The sequence below is a fragment of the Cricetulus griseus genome, chromosome 6, assembly GCF_003668045.3.
Source record: "Cricetulus griseus strain 17A/GY chromosome 6, alternate assembly CriGri-PICRH-1.0, whole genome shotgun sequence".
NCBI classification, from domain to species: Eukaryota; Metazoa; Chordata; class Mammalia; order Rodentia; family Cricetidae; genus Cricetulus; species Cricetulus griseus.
In genome coordinates this window covers 57480627-57497403 of record NC_048599.1, presented here as the reverse complement: position 1 = coordinate 57497403, position 16777 = coordinate 57480627, and the positions used below count along the sequence as shown (strand labels likewise).

The window sequence follows — 16777 nt, the reverse complement described above, 5'->3', positions numbered from 1 at the left end:
AACAAATTTTATTGTTTTCTAGAATAATGAATTGATATTACATTTCCTAAAAGGTATTATTTGTGAAATATACTAAATAGAAAAGTGGGCGTTTTGTTGTAGCTTGTTTACTTCAGTGTACATGGTAGTGAACAACTGCAATCCCAGCAACTGGAAGGCTATGCTTGGGAAAGCACTACTGTTTAGAGCAGGCTAACCTTGAACTCAGAGATCCATCTGCCTCTGCCTCTGCCTCCTGAATGCTGGGATCATGCCTGGCTCAGTACTTTGATACGCAGCCTTTATTTTACGTCCGGAACCTGTTTCCCATCCCACCTCTCCTCCATTCCTTCTCCCACCTCCCTTCTACCCCCACCCCATCTACTTACTCCATTTTCCTAATCATTCTTCCTATCTTTTAAAAGGAATTTACTTTTTATTTTCTTTTTTAAAAGATTTATTAGCCAGCCACCAGTTAGTGGTGTTGCACACATTTTTGGGAGGCAGAGGCAGGCAGATTTGTGAGTTCGAGGCCTGCCTGGTCTACAGAGCAAGTTCCATGACAGCCAGTGCTACACAGAAAAAACACTGTCTGGAAAAACCAGAAAAAAAATTATTTTTATGTATAAGAGTGTTTTGCCTGCATGTTTGTACCACACGTTTGTCCTTGGAGGCCAGAAGAGGGTGTCAGATCTCCTGAAATTGGGAGGATGCCATTTGAGTACTGGGTCCTCTGTAAGAGCAGTAAATGCCTTTATCAGATGAGCCATCTCTCCAGCCCCTAAAGGAGACATTGTATGACATCCTCCAAGACTCAGAGAACATGGTTGAAGAAGTGGGGGCGCGGCGGGGCGGGGGGGGGGGGGTAAAAATGCAAGAGCAAGAGAATAAGGTGCTGTGTGTGGTAAGAACACTGTATGGTAAAAAGATGTCCCAGAACATGACAAGGCCACTGCCTCATGAATTCATAGCAGCTGTGGTTGCATACACAAGTCTTACTTTACACAAGATTGGGCTTCTCAACATTTTATCATGGGCAAGTAGCACCTGAGGCCCCACCCCATCCTGACTGACAGCTGAAAGTTAATGTTTGCTGTGAATGGGGGTATCATTTTAGGTATACCTGCTAAAAACTAGCTCATACTCTAGTAAATAATTTCCCTGATGTCTGGCATGTTCCCTCAGTTACAACACTCTCACTGAATTGAAACCTTTGCCCTAATAAAGGAGAGGATGCTCCTGGATTTCAGGTGGTAAACAGAGAAGCATTAAATGGTACTCTCCTGCAATCCCAACACTTGGTAACCTGAGGCAAGATGGTCAGTAGAGTTAGGGGCCAGCCTAGGCTACTTAGCAAGTTTCAGGCCAGCTTAGGCTACACAGTTGGAGCTTGTATCAAACAAACAAATACAAAAGGAAACAGAAGACAAAGAAAGGCTTCCAGTACATTCACAGATACGTACAAACACAGTCAGTAACAGAATATTTTCTCTAAACCTAATACACAATCTTTACTGCTTCTCATCGCTCTAAATATACCTTGCTCATTCTTACTCCCTCCTTCCTCTCCTCTTGCTCTTCCCCCATTCCTGTCTCACTTCCTGACTTACGGATACTCTTAGGCCCAAAACAAAAAACAACTAAGCAGTGTGTTTCTCCAACAAGCACCTTAGTGTACCGGGGATGACAGTGCAACACACAAGTGTTTCCTGCTGCTCACACTGTGACTGTGGACAAGCCATTCCTTCAGGTGGCTGTCCCTGAACACACACAGAAGCAAAGCACCAGGGGGACTCATGTCAAATGACACAAATCAACAAAACAGTGAGAAAGGGGGAAGGAAAACTAGAGGCCACTTACCTAATACATGCACAAAGCACAACAAAAGACACAAAAAACAGCATCATACTACACTTCCACAAACTCAACTTCTGAATACCAGAACGAAGATACTGACTGAGATAGCTAAATGCTTAGAGAGTTCAGAATGTTTTTTTCAAAAAGGGTCAGCGACCATATAGAGGACTTCCATAAATGGTTAAGTAGTCAATCAGGATGCACACAAGAAAGATACAGAAGGATGAAAGAATCAGTAATTTTGAGGAAATGAAAGAGTCAAACAAAGAAAAGTCATAGCAGATCAAGACCATGGATTAAGGCCAAATTTCAGAGATAGAGAGCACAGGTTGAAACAATAACATGCACAGGCATACATAAGGAAAAAAAACAACAACAACTAATGACGATAACCAAAACTTGTAAGAAATCTCAGATACATTCAAGAGACCTAACCCAAGTATCCATGGCATAGCAGGAGTTACAGCAACTTATGTAAAGAGGCTTAGACAATATATTTTTTAAAATTATAATAAAAAATCTCCTAAATATGACCAGAGAAGAATATCTCCATGGCATATTCCTAAATTTAAATGAAGGATGCTAATATCTGTAAAAAGAAAACACCAACTTACATCAGAGGCAGAAAGATCAAAATGACATTAATCTTTCCTCAGCAACACACAAAGTCAGAAAGTGTGGAGTAATATCTCAAGCCCTGAAACTGTCAACCAAAACTGAATAGTTATCCAGTAAAGATGATAGAGAAATAGAGAAATAAGAGTATTCAAGATAAGCACACAAGAAGGCAATTCATGACAACTAGGCCAACACTTCAGAAAGTTCTTCAAGGGAGAAGAAAGCATACATTGCACGAAGGGACAAACAACTGGAAAGGATCAGTCATATCCAACATGGCAAGTCAACAAACCTAGGACAACTATCATGAGAGCTAGAAACAAACTCCCAATGACTAGAAACAAACAAAGTCATTAGTAATAATAAATCTTAAACAATAACTTTCAATAATAACCCTGGATGCAAATTGCCTTGGCTTTTTTTTTTTTTTTTTTTTTTTTTTGATTTTTTGAGACAGGGTTTCTCTGTGTAGCTTTGGAGTCTATCTATCCTGGCATTCACTGTGGAGACCAGGCTGGTGGCATTGAACTCACAGAGATCTGCCTGCCTTTGCCTCCTCAGTGCCTTATTTTTTTTTTAAGATTTATTTATTTATTGTATATACAACATTCTGCCTCCATGTATGCCTGCACACCAAAAGAGGGCACCAGATCTCATTATAGAGATGGCTGTGAGCCATCATGTGGCTGCTGGGAATTGAACTCAGGACCTCTGGAAGAGCAGTCAGTGCTCTTAACCTCTGAGCCAATCTCTCCAGCCTCTGGCTTGGCCTTTTAATTTATAGACTAAGTTGAACTAAAACACAAGATCCAACTATCAGCTATCAGCAAGAAATTCACGTAACTCCTGCATCTAATAGACTTCAAATCAAAGTCAGAAGAGATGAAGGGAATCCTGTCAGGGGCCACATAGTTGGAAATCTATTCCACCCTGCCACCAGTTCTGGAGAGCCTCAATTTCTTTTGTCTTTAAGATGTCAGCTAATAGCTGCAGGGTGTCCTGGCCTTGGTGGAAAATGGTTCCTATCTCAATAACAATAGACTTGGGCCAGGGCAAGTTCTACATGCACCCTGAAGGCTAGTATGACATGCTGGTATGGAGTGCCTGAAGGCTGGTATGGAGTGCCTGAAGGCCTTAGTACATGCAGCAAAGGAGTGCCTTTGGGGTTAAGGGAAGTAATTGCTATCTGCCCTTTATACATGATTTTATATATATATAATCATATATATCTTCAACAATTGCCCCCACCTTTGGATGGTTACTTAAGATGATGGATTAAAATTGGGTGCTTTCAGTATCAACTGACTGCCCTCCTGTTATGGTCAGATGTCTCTGTCTTTTCTTTAACTCCGTTGGATAGCTAGCCTTCCCTCATCCACACTCCCCACTCAGGAGTGGACCCAGGGCTGTTCGGCTGATTCCGACTGAAACCCCCAAGACATCAGTCTGAGACAGAATCCCTACATACTAATAAAAGGAACAATCAAGAGAATATAGCTATTGTAAATATTTATGTATCAAATCTTGGGGCCAGCAATTTGATAAAACAAATGTTAAAAGGCTTAGCAGGCCACATAGGCCCATCCACAATAACAGTAGAAGACTTCAACACCCAACTCTAATACCTAGGGAGGTCTTTAAACAAAAACTCAACAAAGAACATCATTTGGCCCTAAGATGTGTTCACTGCTTATATGGAGATCTAAAATAGTTCAAAGTGCAAAAACCCTTGAAACTTTCAAAGATTTGTCTATGAAACCTTTTGAACATGGTGTTTGGGGGAGAAATGCTACACTGTGGCAATTTTGCCAAGTATTTCAATGTTACCTACCAAACATTCCCTGAGCTTTTGAATGGTACTTCTCACTGTCTGATAAAACAATTCATTTTTATAGCAGACTGTAGTGTTCCTAGTACTGGGAGGCAGAGGCAGGAGGATCTCTGTGAGTTTGAGGTCAGCTTAATCTACAAATCCAGGACAGCCAGGATGATGTAGACAGACTCTATCTCAAAAACAAAACAAAACTAAAACAACAATTCCTTTTTAGGCACATTAGCTGAGAATCCCTCAGCAGTCATTTGCGGCTCCCATAGCTCATCTGTATCTATAGTCCTATAGTCTATGGTCCCATAGCTCATCTGTATCTATCCTCCTATAGTCTATGGTCCCATAGCTCATCTGTATCTATAGTCCTATAGTCTATGGTCCCATAGCTCATCTGTATCTATCATCCTATAGTCTATGGTCCCATAGCTCATCTGTATCTATCCTCCTATAGTCTATGGTCCCATAGCTCATCTGTATCTATAGTCCTATAGTCTATGGTCCCATAGCTCATCTGTATCTATAGTCCTATAGTCTATGGTCCCATAGCTCATCTGTATCTATAGTCCTATAGTCTATGGTCCCATAGCTCATCTGTATCTATAGTCCTATAGTCTATGGTCCCATAGCTCATCTGTATCTATCATCCTATAGTCTATGGTCCCATAGCTCATCTGTATCTATCCTCCTATAGTCTATGGTCCCATAGCTCATCTGTATCTATAGTCCTATAGTCTATGGTCCCATAGCTCATCTGTATCTATCCTCCTATAGTCTATGGTCCCATAGCTCATCTGTATCTATAGTCCTATAGTCTATGGTCCCATAGCTCATCTGTATCTATAGTCCTATAGTCTATGGTCCCATAGCTCATCTGTATCTAAAGTCCTATAGTCTATGGTCCCATAGCTCATCTGTATCTATAGTCCTATAGTCTATGGTCCCATAGCTCATCTGTATCTATCCTCCTATAGTCTATGGTCCCATAGCTCATCTGTATCTAAAGTCCTATAGTCTATGGTCCCATAGCTCATCTGTATCTATAGTCCTATAGTCTATGGTCCCATAGCTCATCTGTATCTATCGTCCTATAGTTCCCTCCCACTTCATAGTGTAGTATCTGTATCTGGACTTGCTCAGGTTTCTTTCTTGACTAAGATTTATCCACTGAGTCTATTTGTCACTAATTACTTTTCCTTTAAGAAAAGCCTGGTCTACAAGAGCTAGTTCTAGGACAGCCTCCAAAACCACAGAGAAACCCTGTCTAAAAAACTAACCTCCCACCCCCGGAAAAAAAAAGAAATTAAAAAAAAAAAAGAAGTATTATGTTTTCAACTCATTACATTCTGTTCTTATCTTTAACAACTTCTTTTTGTTCTTTGGGGGCCATACATTATATATCCTTGTTGTTCAAGTTGACAATTTAACAAAAAGTATTTTGAATTCATTTTGGGTATGTGTAAATCCATTCCCTCCAGAGAAATGTTTAATTTAGAGTAGAAAAACAAAACATTCTTATAATTAACTTTTAGAAGAAAAACATTGGATTCTAAATGGAATCCATCTTAACCCATATATTAATAGCATTTATTCTCATCAAATTTCAGAAAAAGTAAAACAGCAGTTAAGCTTCTTACCTCTTTTGTAGTACCTGCTCTTCCAGGTTCATGATCCATACAAAAGGGGCCAGTTTTCCATGCTTCTGTGTCTCCACAGTCACAGAACCCTCCTCCAGTAGAAGTATGCATCTAAAAAAATGAAAAATGATTTTTTTCAAGGTGCCAAATTTTACTACAAAGCAATGAAAAGACGTTTGACTCAAATAGAAAATATATACTAACACTTCAATTTTAGTTGTATTTAATGTAACAGAATCATTTTAGTAAGTTACCTGAGAAATACCAACTACCTGAATATTTCAGAATAGCAATAATGGACCTTCTAAATGGATAAGCTTTTGAAATATAACTCCACATTTTAAAAATAATTTTTTTATTAAGTGTAAACTAATGGAGAATGAAAGTAAAAGAAAAGTCTTCAGAATCTAGAATGCTGGAGTATGAATTTTCTTTTTTATTACATAGACCTTTAAAAATTAATATAATGGCTGGGTGGTGGTAGTGCACACCTTTAATCCCTGCACTCAGGAAGCAGAGGCAGGCAGATCTCTGTGATTTCGAAGCCAGCCTGGTGTACAGAGTGAGTTCCAGGACAGGCTCCAAAGCCACAGAGAAACCCTGTCTCAAAAGAACCGATAGATAGATAGATAGATAGATAGATAGATAGATAGATAGATAGGTAGAATCAATATGATACATAGAAATTAAGAAATATTTAATATAGTATCTTCATTTATATTAATTTTCTACAGCAACTATAATCTTTTCCCTTTCAGCTTTCTTAGGGACTAAAATATACTAACTCAGGTAAAGGATAATGATAACAATGTGATCTAGACTTTTTCTTAGAACTTGCTCTTCAAACATTCCATAAGGAAGCACAGACCACCCATTAGCCACACTCTCAGCAGCTACAATCACAAAAGCCTTTCTTAGCTAGCAATCCACACAAATACTGTAAGCCAGGTTTTACTCAAACTTCAGTTTACTGACCCTGTAACAGAATGAGCTTCATTTATCTGGGAGGCCTTTTGAGAAACAAACAAACCAAAACACTTGAGCCTAGATAAAAGGCCAAGGAAGAGAAAAGTAAGGTAGAGGCCTTAATAATGAAGCAACCAATGGGGGAATAAAGTAGCAAGAAATAAGACACATGTGAGATTTCATAAGGGTATCAAAATATGTATTTTTTTTAAAAAATGTGTTTTTATATAAAAGCAAATATAAGTAAAATAGATAATACAACAAAAGCACAAAATCTAGGAACAAAAATTTAGTAGATCTGCCAGGCATAATGGCTATACACCTTTAATCCCAGCACTCAGGAGGCAGGTGGATCTCTGAGGCCAGAATGGTTTCCATAATAAGTTCCAGGCCAACTAAGGACATATAGTGAGACCTTGTCTCAAAAAATAAAATCAAGAATAAGTTTTTAAAAAGTTAATAAAATAAATGACAGCATGAATCACGTTTAAAAGACAGAAAAATGTACCAGCCTGTTCTACAGAGCAAGTTCCAGGATGCCAAGGCTATACAGAGAAACAACAACAACATCAACAACAACAAAAAAAAAGACAAAAAATCTTTAGCTATCCAAAATCCTCTTGCCAGTGAGAGATAAAAACTTATATCTATATAAAATTCACCCTCCTACATACAAATGATAAACATGCTGAGGAAGAAATCAGAGAAACAATATCCTTTACAATAGCCACAAATAATATAAAATACCTTGGGGTAACTCTAACCAAACAAATGAAAGATCTGTATGTCAAGACCTTTATTTAAGTCTTTGAAGAAAGAAATTGAAGAAGGTATCAGAAAATGGAAAGATCCCCCCGTGTTCATGGATAGATAGGATTAACAAAGTAAAAATGGCAATCTTACCAAAAGCAATCTACAGATTCAATGCAATCCCCACACAATTCTTCAGACTTTGAAAAACAATATTCAACTTCATATGGAAAACAAAAAACCCAAGATAGCCAAAACAATCCTGTACAAAAAAGGAACTTCTAGAGGTATCACCATCTCTGACTTCAAGCTCTACTAGAGAGCTATAGTAATGAAAACAGCTTGGTATTGGCACAAAAACAGACAGGTAGACCAGTGGAATCAAATCAAAGACCCTGATATTAATCCATACACCTATGAACACCTGATTTTTGACAAAGAAGCCAAAATTATACAATGGAAAAAAGAAAGCATCTCCAACAATGGTGTTGGCATAAGTGGATGTCAGCACCCTGCACAAAACTCAAGTCCAAGTGACTCAAAGACTTCAACATCAATCCAGGTACACTGAACCTGCTAGAAGAGAAAGTGGGAAGTAACCTTGAACACATGGGCACAGGAGACCACTTCCTAAATACAACACCAATAGCACAGACACTGAGATCAACAATAAAGAGGACCTCCTGAAACTGAAAATCTTCTGTAAGGCAAAGGACACGGTCAATAAGGCAAAATAGTAGCCTACAGAATGGGAAAAGATCTTCACCAACCCCATATCTAACAAAGGGCTGATATAAAGAACTCAAGCCAGGTGATGGTGGTGCACACCTTTAATGCCAGCACTCAGGAGGCAGAGGCAGGCGGATCTCTGAGTTTGAGACTGGCCTAGTCTACAAGAGCTAGTTCCAGGACAGCCTCCAAAGCCACAGAGAAACCTTATCTCAAAAAAACAAAAATACATAAATAAAATTAAAAAAAAAAAAGTTTCTATGTCCTAAGTACTATGAGAGACATAGAAGGTACAAAATACGCAAGATCTGAACTTCATCTACAAAAAGTTTATAGTCAAGTGGGGATACAGGACACACAAATCAGATGGAGACATAAATAGAAAGGGACAGAGAAAAGGAGATTATGGGTGGATTTGTTTTCTTTTTTCTTTTTTCTTTTTTTAGATTTTATTTATTTATTATGTATATAACATTCTGCTTCCATGTATATCTGCACACCAGAAGAGGGCACCAGATCTCATAATGGATGGCTGTGAGCCACCATGTGGTTGCTGGGAATTGAACTCAGGACCTGTGGAAGAGCAGTCAGTGCTCTTAACCTCTGATCCATCTCTCCAGCCCCGGGGGATTTGTTTTCACCTCTGGGTATGTTCCAATTGGCTTTGAGATGTGTCAACTCAAGCAGGCCTGATTCTTGGTATCACCTTCTAAGACACCAGAAAACTCAAAAATGAATGTGGCCACAACTTTCATTCTATTCTGATCTTTGGCTCTTAGAATTTAACTTATCAAATCGAATAAGTTAGCCACCTCTGAAAGAACAAAGTGAGTAGCAAAAATATGCTGTGAAACAAGGCTCTAATTTTGTTTATTTCCTTAAGTATTGTTTTGGACTCTTTTGCCACTGAAGGTTTTCCCTGTCCTCTGTTCTTACATTTTCATGTTCAATACTGTGTTGCTTTAGACCAATGGTTTTCAACCTGTGGGTTACAACTCCTTTTGGGGATCAACTAAGGCTGTCAGAAAATAACAGATATTTACAGTACAATTCTAACAGTAGCAAAATTACAATTATGAAGTAGCAATGAAATAATGTTATTGGGGAGGGGAGTCACCACAACATGAGGAACTGTATTTAAAGGGTCTCAACATTAGGGAAGTTGAGAACCACTATTATAGACAAACATAATATATGATGCTGAGAATAGAACCCAGGGCCTTGGCATGTACTCCATCACTGAACTATATTCCAGCCTCCCTCCCCTGTTTCTAAAACAGACTGTTTACACTATAGTCCAGGATAATCTGGAATTGACTATGTACTCAGGCTGATCTTGAAATCGTGGCAATCCTCCTGCTTCAGCTTCCCAAGTGCTAGAACCACCTCTCTGTTTCATACCTTTTTTATTTTCTTAAAAAATTTTTCTAGGGGCTGGAGAGATGACTGCTCTTCCAGAGGTCCTGAGTTCAATTCCCAGCAACCACATGGTGGCTCACAACCATCTGTAATGAGATCTAATGCCCTCTTCTGATGTGCAGATATACAAGGAAGCAGAATGTTGTATACATAATAAATAAAATCTAAAAAACAAAACAAAAAAACAAAAAAAATTCTGTTTATTTACTTATTTACTTATGTGTATGTATTCATGTGCACTCAGTTCTATTCGCCCACATGTGGGTCTAAGAGATCAAACTCAGGTCATCAGGTTTGGCAGCAAGCTTGGCTCACCTTTGCTTTGTGAGCCATCTCTTCAGCCCAAGCTTTTGTTTTTATATGAAAAAATTTAATATATTAAAGCATGCTTGAGATTTGATAGAGGTAGATTGTTTGAGATTAAAGGATCTGTGTTTTTAATTTTGAAAGATATGTCCCTCAATTTCTATTATTGTTGTAAAATGCATATAAAGTTTACTATCTGAACCATTTTTAAGTGTGTGTATAGATTCATGGCATTAAGTATTTTAAACTCATACCGTGTACCTATTATATCCATCTCTGTAATTCATTTCACTTTGTAAAACAGAAGCTGTCCATTCCTTGCTTTTTCCCCTGGTAGCCATTATCCTACTTTCTGTCTATGTGAATGTGACTTCTCTAAGTGCCTCATATTAATGCAATCAAGCAGGGTTTGTCTTTTATGACTGGCTCTCAAAGTTTAAATGTAGCATATACCAGAATTTCCTTCTTTTTCAAGTTTGAATAATATTCTAATATACAGCACATTTTGATTATCTATGTATCTATTGATGAACTTGGATTATTTCTACAAAATTGATAGATTTAGGCCAGGCCAGCCTCCAAAGCCACAGAGAAACCCTGCCTCGGAAACCCCCCTCCCCCCCCACTTTATACATTATACAAGTATGATCAAAGACCTAGATGCACTAGAACTCAACAATTCTTTTCTATATATACAAACTAGAGAAATCCCATATGTGTACCAACATTTCACAGCAGGGTTATTAACAGTACCAACTTGGAACAATCTACATATCTATCTGCAGTGCAGTGAATAAAGACACATAGCTTATTAGAGTCCAACAAACTACAGTTACATACATAAGGTCATTCAACCACAACTGTATATAATATGAATACATCTATTTTAAGTTCACAACAGATAAAACTTTTCACTATAATGTAAGGGATAAGCTGAAGGGAGAAAAAAAAAAAATCAAGGACACCATTACAAATTACAATAAAAGAGTCAAGAGTGTTCAAGGGAGGATAAAGTGACTAAGATCCTGAAGGGACAAACAATGGAGCTCCTGAAACCTGCCTTGTCCATTTCCTTGACTTGGCAGTAGTTACACAGGTTTTTGGTTTTTACCTATCTATCTATTTTTGGTTTTTTTGAGGCAGGGTTTCGCTGTGTAGCCCTGGCTGTCCTGGAACTTACTTTGAACTTACTTTGTAGAACAGGCTGGACTCAAACTCACAGAGATCCACCTGCTTCTGCCTCCCGTTCTGGGATCAAAGGCATGTGCCACCACTGTCTGGTTTTTATTTATTCTTTAAGTGATTCACATGCTTTATACTGTCTTGTCAATGTCACAACACAATATTGTAAGGAGATCCTTCTTGAAGTAGCAGATGTCTTGTCATTGGGCAGATTTAACTACACATCAGACCTACTCAGCAGAGAAATAAAACTGCTCAAAATTTGGACTAGATCATCAGATTCCTTCCTACTATATAAGTGAATATATACATATATATATATATATATATATATACACACACACACACACATATGTATGTATGTATGTATGTATGTATGTATGTATTTTCATACCTTGTAACGATGGTTTTTATGAACACTACTCTGGAAGCAGTCCATACAGAGAACACATGTTGGATCAATTGCACAATCCCTGAAAAAGATAAACAATTAGATTCCAAAAGCCAATTTGCATTGATACTTAAGGTATAACAGTAAAATAAGTGAGCTTCCTGTGTGTTGACAGAATGAACACAAAAGTGCCCCAAAAGGGGGCTATCTTCCCCCAACTTGTTCTGTGTCCTTCTCCACTCCCTCTCACATTCATGACCTCTTCTTTCTTTCTCTCTCTCTCTCTCTCTCTCTCTCTCTCTCTCTCTCTCTCTCTCTCTCTCACACACTCTCTCTCACACACACACACACACACACACACACACACACACACACACACACACACACCCGAGTCCATTTACTGGTGTTCATATGCATATGTGTTTAGGGCTGACCACTGTGATTGAACAACCTACCAAAGAGTTTTTCCTTGGAGAAAACAGACTCTCTCCCTCTCTCAGCAATCACTGATTGCCAGCAGCACGTGATCTTGAAGTAAGACCTTGTATAATCTCCCTGTATAATCTCCCTGGCATATCAACAGGTGCCACCATTATGCAGATCTTATTTAGGAAACTGTACTGTTGAGATTTCATGGGTGTAGCTTCCCTGTCATGTTTGGAAGACATTATCTAGTAGCAGATGCCCTGGCCTTCTGGGTCTTAAACTCCCCCTGCCCCCACTCCCACCTGTCTAGAAAAGGCTGTTTGCTAGGTATAAGGGTTACATTGTAGATGTATCAAGCTGGGTACTCCACAGTTACTATTCATTTTGGTAAGTTGTAGATTTCTGTAATAATCTCCCTTAGCACTACTGTCACTTTTGAATTAACTAGTAATTTTGTTGTTGGAGTAGAGGGAACTATCCTATACATTGTGGAATGTTTAATAGCAATCATGGTTTCTGCACACTAACAACCCCTAACTGTCACAATGTTTCCAAGAAATTTTGGAAAGATGACAACATAGCAAATGCAACATAGAATACAAATGCAAGAGCTAACTTTTTGTTTTCTGGGAAAGTAACAGGATAAAGAAACTGTTTTTGAAAACTGTTAACTAAGGGCTGAAGTGATGATTTGGTGGTTAAGAGCACTGGCTGCTCTTCCAGAGGACCTGGATTTGATTCTCAGCACCCATATGGGAGTTCACAATTACCTGTAACTCCAGTTCCAGAGATCCCCTTTTGTGAGTTCTCTAGGTACCAGACACACACACACACACACACACACACAGAGACATACATGCAGGCCAAACACACAAAATAAAAACACTGTAGGAGACAGGAAAAACAAAAACAACCCACAAAGCTATTAACTATATATACTCATTGAAGCCTAAAATGACAGTAAAGAATAAACAATGAAACTCTACTGATAAAGTCTAAAAAGGCATAGTTATAACCTAAATGACCTCAAGTAAATAACAGAAACAAAAGTGGTGGTAGTATCTAAGTCAAAAATTTCTGCTGGACATGGAGGTGCACACCTTTAAGTTCCAAATGGATCTTTATGAGTTTGAGGCCAGCCTGGTCTACAGAGTGAGTTCCAAGACACCAAAACTACACCCTGTCTCGGGAAAAATTAAGAAAATTCAAGCAGTAATGTAGAATAAAAAAATCTGATCCACAATGACATTTAAGACAATTCTTTTACCCAAAACAAAAGGCCTACAACTGCCACCAATTTCCACACAACTGACCTCTTACATTCAACTATATTCCAGGTGTTCCCAACAACCCTTTACCTATAGTTCTAAAAACCAAAACTTCTGGAACATTTTGTTACTTTGTGAGCTTGTACAAAATTTCAATTAGTGGTGAAAAGCAAAACAAAGCAAGCAAAGAAACACACATGAACATAAATTTTTAATATATGTATAAAAACCTGGATATTGGGGGCCTGTAATCCCATAGTGAGTTCTAGGCTAGCACAGGCAACAGAATGAGATCCTGTCTAAAAGATAAAAACTTTAAATATGTATATTTATATATGTATGTGTGGTGTGACACGTGACTACAGACTCTATATTACTTAGGAGAATATCTTCGTGAATACTCAGAACTCTTGCAGAGAAACCTTGCTGCTTGATTACAAGTTTCTATTAAGATGCTGCTGAGAAAGTATTCAGAACTCTGAAATATACCTCATCTCAAAAGTTTCAGATAGAGTATGCTGACTATATTACATGTACACAGTAATGTACACAGTAATGCAATGATTTATTTCTTTGATACTTTTGAAGAACAGGAAAAAAAAAAGTGAGAGAATTGTTTAAAAAGAGGTCATGATCCAGGCAGTGGTGGTGTATGCCTTCGGTCCCAGCACCAGAGAGGCAGAGGCAGGCAGATCTCTGTGAGTTCAAGGCCAGCCTAGTCTACAGAGCAAGTTCTAGGACACATAGGGCTACACAAAGAAACCCTGTCTTGAAAAACCGAAAAGAGGAAAAAAAAAAGTAATATATTAAAAAGCAAACTATGAGCAAAAGTGGATTTAAACCATAAGGTAAAAAGGAACTTCAGATTAAATATACTATAGATAGTGACACACCGGAAAAAAGACATCATGAAACAGGCATGGTGCAAACTATAACCCGTAAATTGTAACCAATCCTATAAATTCCTGAGGCTTACCTACAAGAATACGTTGTTTCTCCACTTTTGAAAACCTTCCCACACAACTGAAATGCTCCACTGTGCTTTAATTTCTCTAAGCAAATATCCGGATCCTCTCCAAATAAGTACCATTCCAGTGGAGTGAATATTGACATTTGTACATTCTCTTCTTGCTTTTCCAAATCTGGGTCCATCTCAGCAAAATAAATTTCTGGCACTGATTGTGCCAAATGATGTAAGAAAGCAGTATAAAAATCAGCTTGTTGATCCCACCACTGAAAGGGGAAAAAAAGATGACAATCAGACATTTTTATTTTTATAAATTCCTTTTTTAGTTAAAAAAAAGTAGAGTATCTTATTCTTTGAGATTTTCATACATAATCATATTGATCATATTCACTACCACCCTTCCCCCATCTCTACCCCCTACTTCTCCATCCCCTCCCAACTTTGTACCCCTTTCCTTTATGTACATACATCTAACTTATTAAATCCAATTTGTGCTACCCATACACTGGAGTATGACAGGCCTGCCAGGGGCCATACCCTTAAAGCCAAGTTATTTCTTTCCTTTTTTTTTTTTTTTTTTTTTTTTTTTTTTTTTTTTTTTTTTACCCCGAGACAGGGTTTCTCTATGTAACAGTCCTAGCTGCCCTAGAACTTGCTCTGTAGACCAGCCTGACTATGAACTCAAAGATTCACCTGCCTCTGCCTCCCAAGTGCTGGGATTAAAGGTGTGCACCGCTACGCCAGGATACCAAGTTATTTCTTAGTGATCAAGGAGTACAAATAATGGCATAATTCTGTACTATGAAAGCAATTTGCAAAATATCTTTACCCTTCATCAATACAGAATAAGAGGAGAATCAACTGGCCCAACAAGATGGCTCACCAAGTGAAGTACTTGCTATCAAGCCTGATGACCTGGCTAACCCAAGGATTAAGGTGGTCTAAGTAGAAAACTGATCCTTGCAATCGGTCCTCTGAGTCATGTGTATTGTGGCACTTTTAAGTGGTTTTTTTCGTGTGTGGGGGGGGTTAGAGTCAGGGTTTCTCTGTGGTTTTGGAGGCTGCCCTGGAACTCGCTCAGTAGACCAGGCTGGTCTCAAACTACAGAGATCCGCCTGTCTCTGCCTCCCGAGTACTGGCATTAAAGGAGTACACCACCACCGCCCAGCTTTAAGTGTTTTTTTAAGAGTTGAATTAATTGTGGGTTAGCCATATATCAACACAACTAGAGTATGTGGAGACATATGTCCTGATATATCCTTCAAGTTATACTGTTAAATAATAGACAAAAGGCCAGGCAACTACACAGAGAATCCCTGTCTCAAAGATTAAAAAAAAAAAAAAAAAAAAAAAAGCAACCTAACTAACTAACTAAAGAAATGGCAAAAGGCACAGAACAGTGAGCCCATATGCTACTGTTTATACAGAGGAGAAGAGAAGACATGCTGTATATGCTTATATTTAAACAGAAGATCTCTGGGGAAAGAGTGGATATAGCTAAGGTAGTAGAGTGCTTATCTAGCATACAGGAAGTCCTGGGTTCCACCCACAGTAACATTAAAACTTGGCATGATGACACACACCTATATCACAGCACTCTGGAGATAACAACAAAAGGATCAGAAGCTCAAGATCATCCTCAACTACACATAAGTGAAAGGCCTGGGGAATATGAGACCTGCCTCTTAAAACAACAACAACAACAAAAAGAATCTCTGAAAAAATTCAAAATAAACTAACAATGGTAAGAGCCCTGGGGAGGATATAGCTTTTACTGTCTGTCTTTACTGTGGTTTGAATATGCAATATGTTTAAACAGATGGGAGGCTGTGGAGCCTGAAGAGGTAGAACCTCTGTTGGCAGTAGGTAACTAAGGGACTGGCTATGAAAGGCAGTCATAGCCAGCCTTTTAGAACCCTCTGCCCTAACCTCTGTTTCCTAGTCAGTCACACAAGTATGAGCCAGCCACCTCCGGCTCCCACCACTAAATAGCACGCCTTCCTGGCCATGGAACTAGGAGCCAAAAATCAACAAATCTTCCCTTTCCCTAAGCTGCCTCTGCCAGATATTTTGTCCCAGCAAAGAGAAAAAACTAATTTAGACACCGTGTGTGTGTGTGTGTGTGTGTGTGTGTGTGTGTGTGTGTGTGTGTGTGTGTGTGTGAGAGAGAGAGAGAGAGAGAGAGAGAGAGTATTCCCTACCCCTTCAGATTTTTAGGAGACAGGGTCTCACTATGTAGCCCTGGCTGGCCTGAAATGACACTATGTAGACCAGGGTGGCCTAGAACTTGCAGAGATCAATGAACCTGCTTCTGAGTGCCAGGTTAAAGGGATACATTGCCATGCCCAGCAGAACATACCATTCTATGTATATAGAATGCCATAAAATACTGTTCAGTAGCTGGGCAGTGGTGGCTCACACCTTTAGTCCCAGCACTCGGGAGGCAGAGGCAGACGG

The 16777-nt window shown here is 38.8% G+C and overlaps 1 protein-coding gene across 3 annotated transcripts in view; it reads right to left on the bottom strand.

Annotated features, from left to right (window-relative positions):
- Ubr1 (ubiquitin protein ligase E3 component n-recognin 1) overlaps nucleotides 1-16777 on the bottom strand; it is a 123726-nt gene that overhangs the window by 96141 nt on the left and 10808 nt on the right. For 2 of the 3 annotated variants that reach the window (XR_003486564.2, XM_027422093.2), the window contains exons 2-4: nucleotides 14330-14586; nucleotides 11663-11741; nucleotides 5917-6027 (exon numbers count right to left, since the gene is read on the bottom strand). Coding sequence is in view for 2 of the 3 variants with exons in the window: in XM_027422093.2 (XP_027277894.1) it covers nucleotides 5917-6027; nucleotides 11663-11741; nucleotides 14330-14586 (447 nt within the window). In the remaining variant the exon portion in view is untranslated. The remainder of the gene's footprint in view (nucleotides 1-5916; nucleotides 6028-11662; nucleotides 11742-14329; nucleotides 14587-16777) is intronic. The other variant, XM_035447131.1, reaches the window with a different exon arrangement.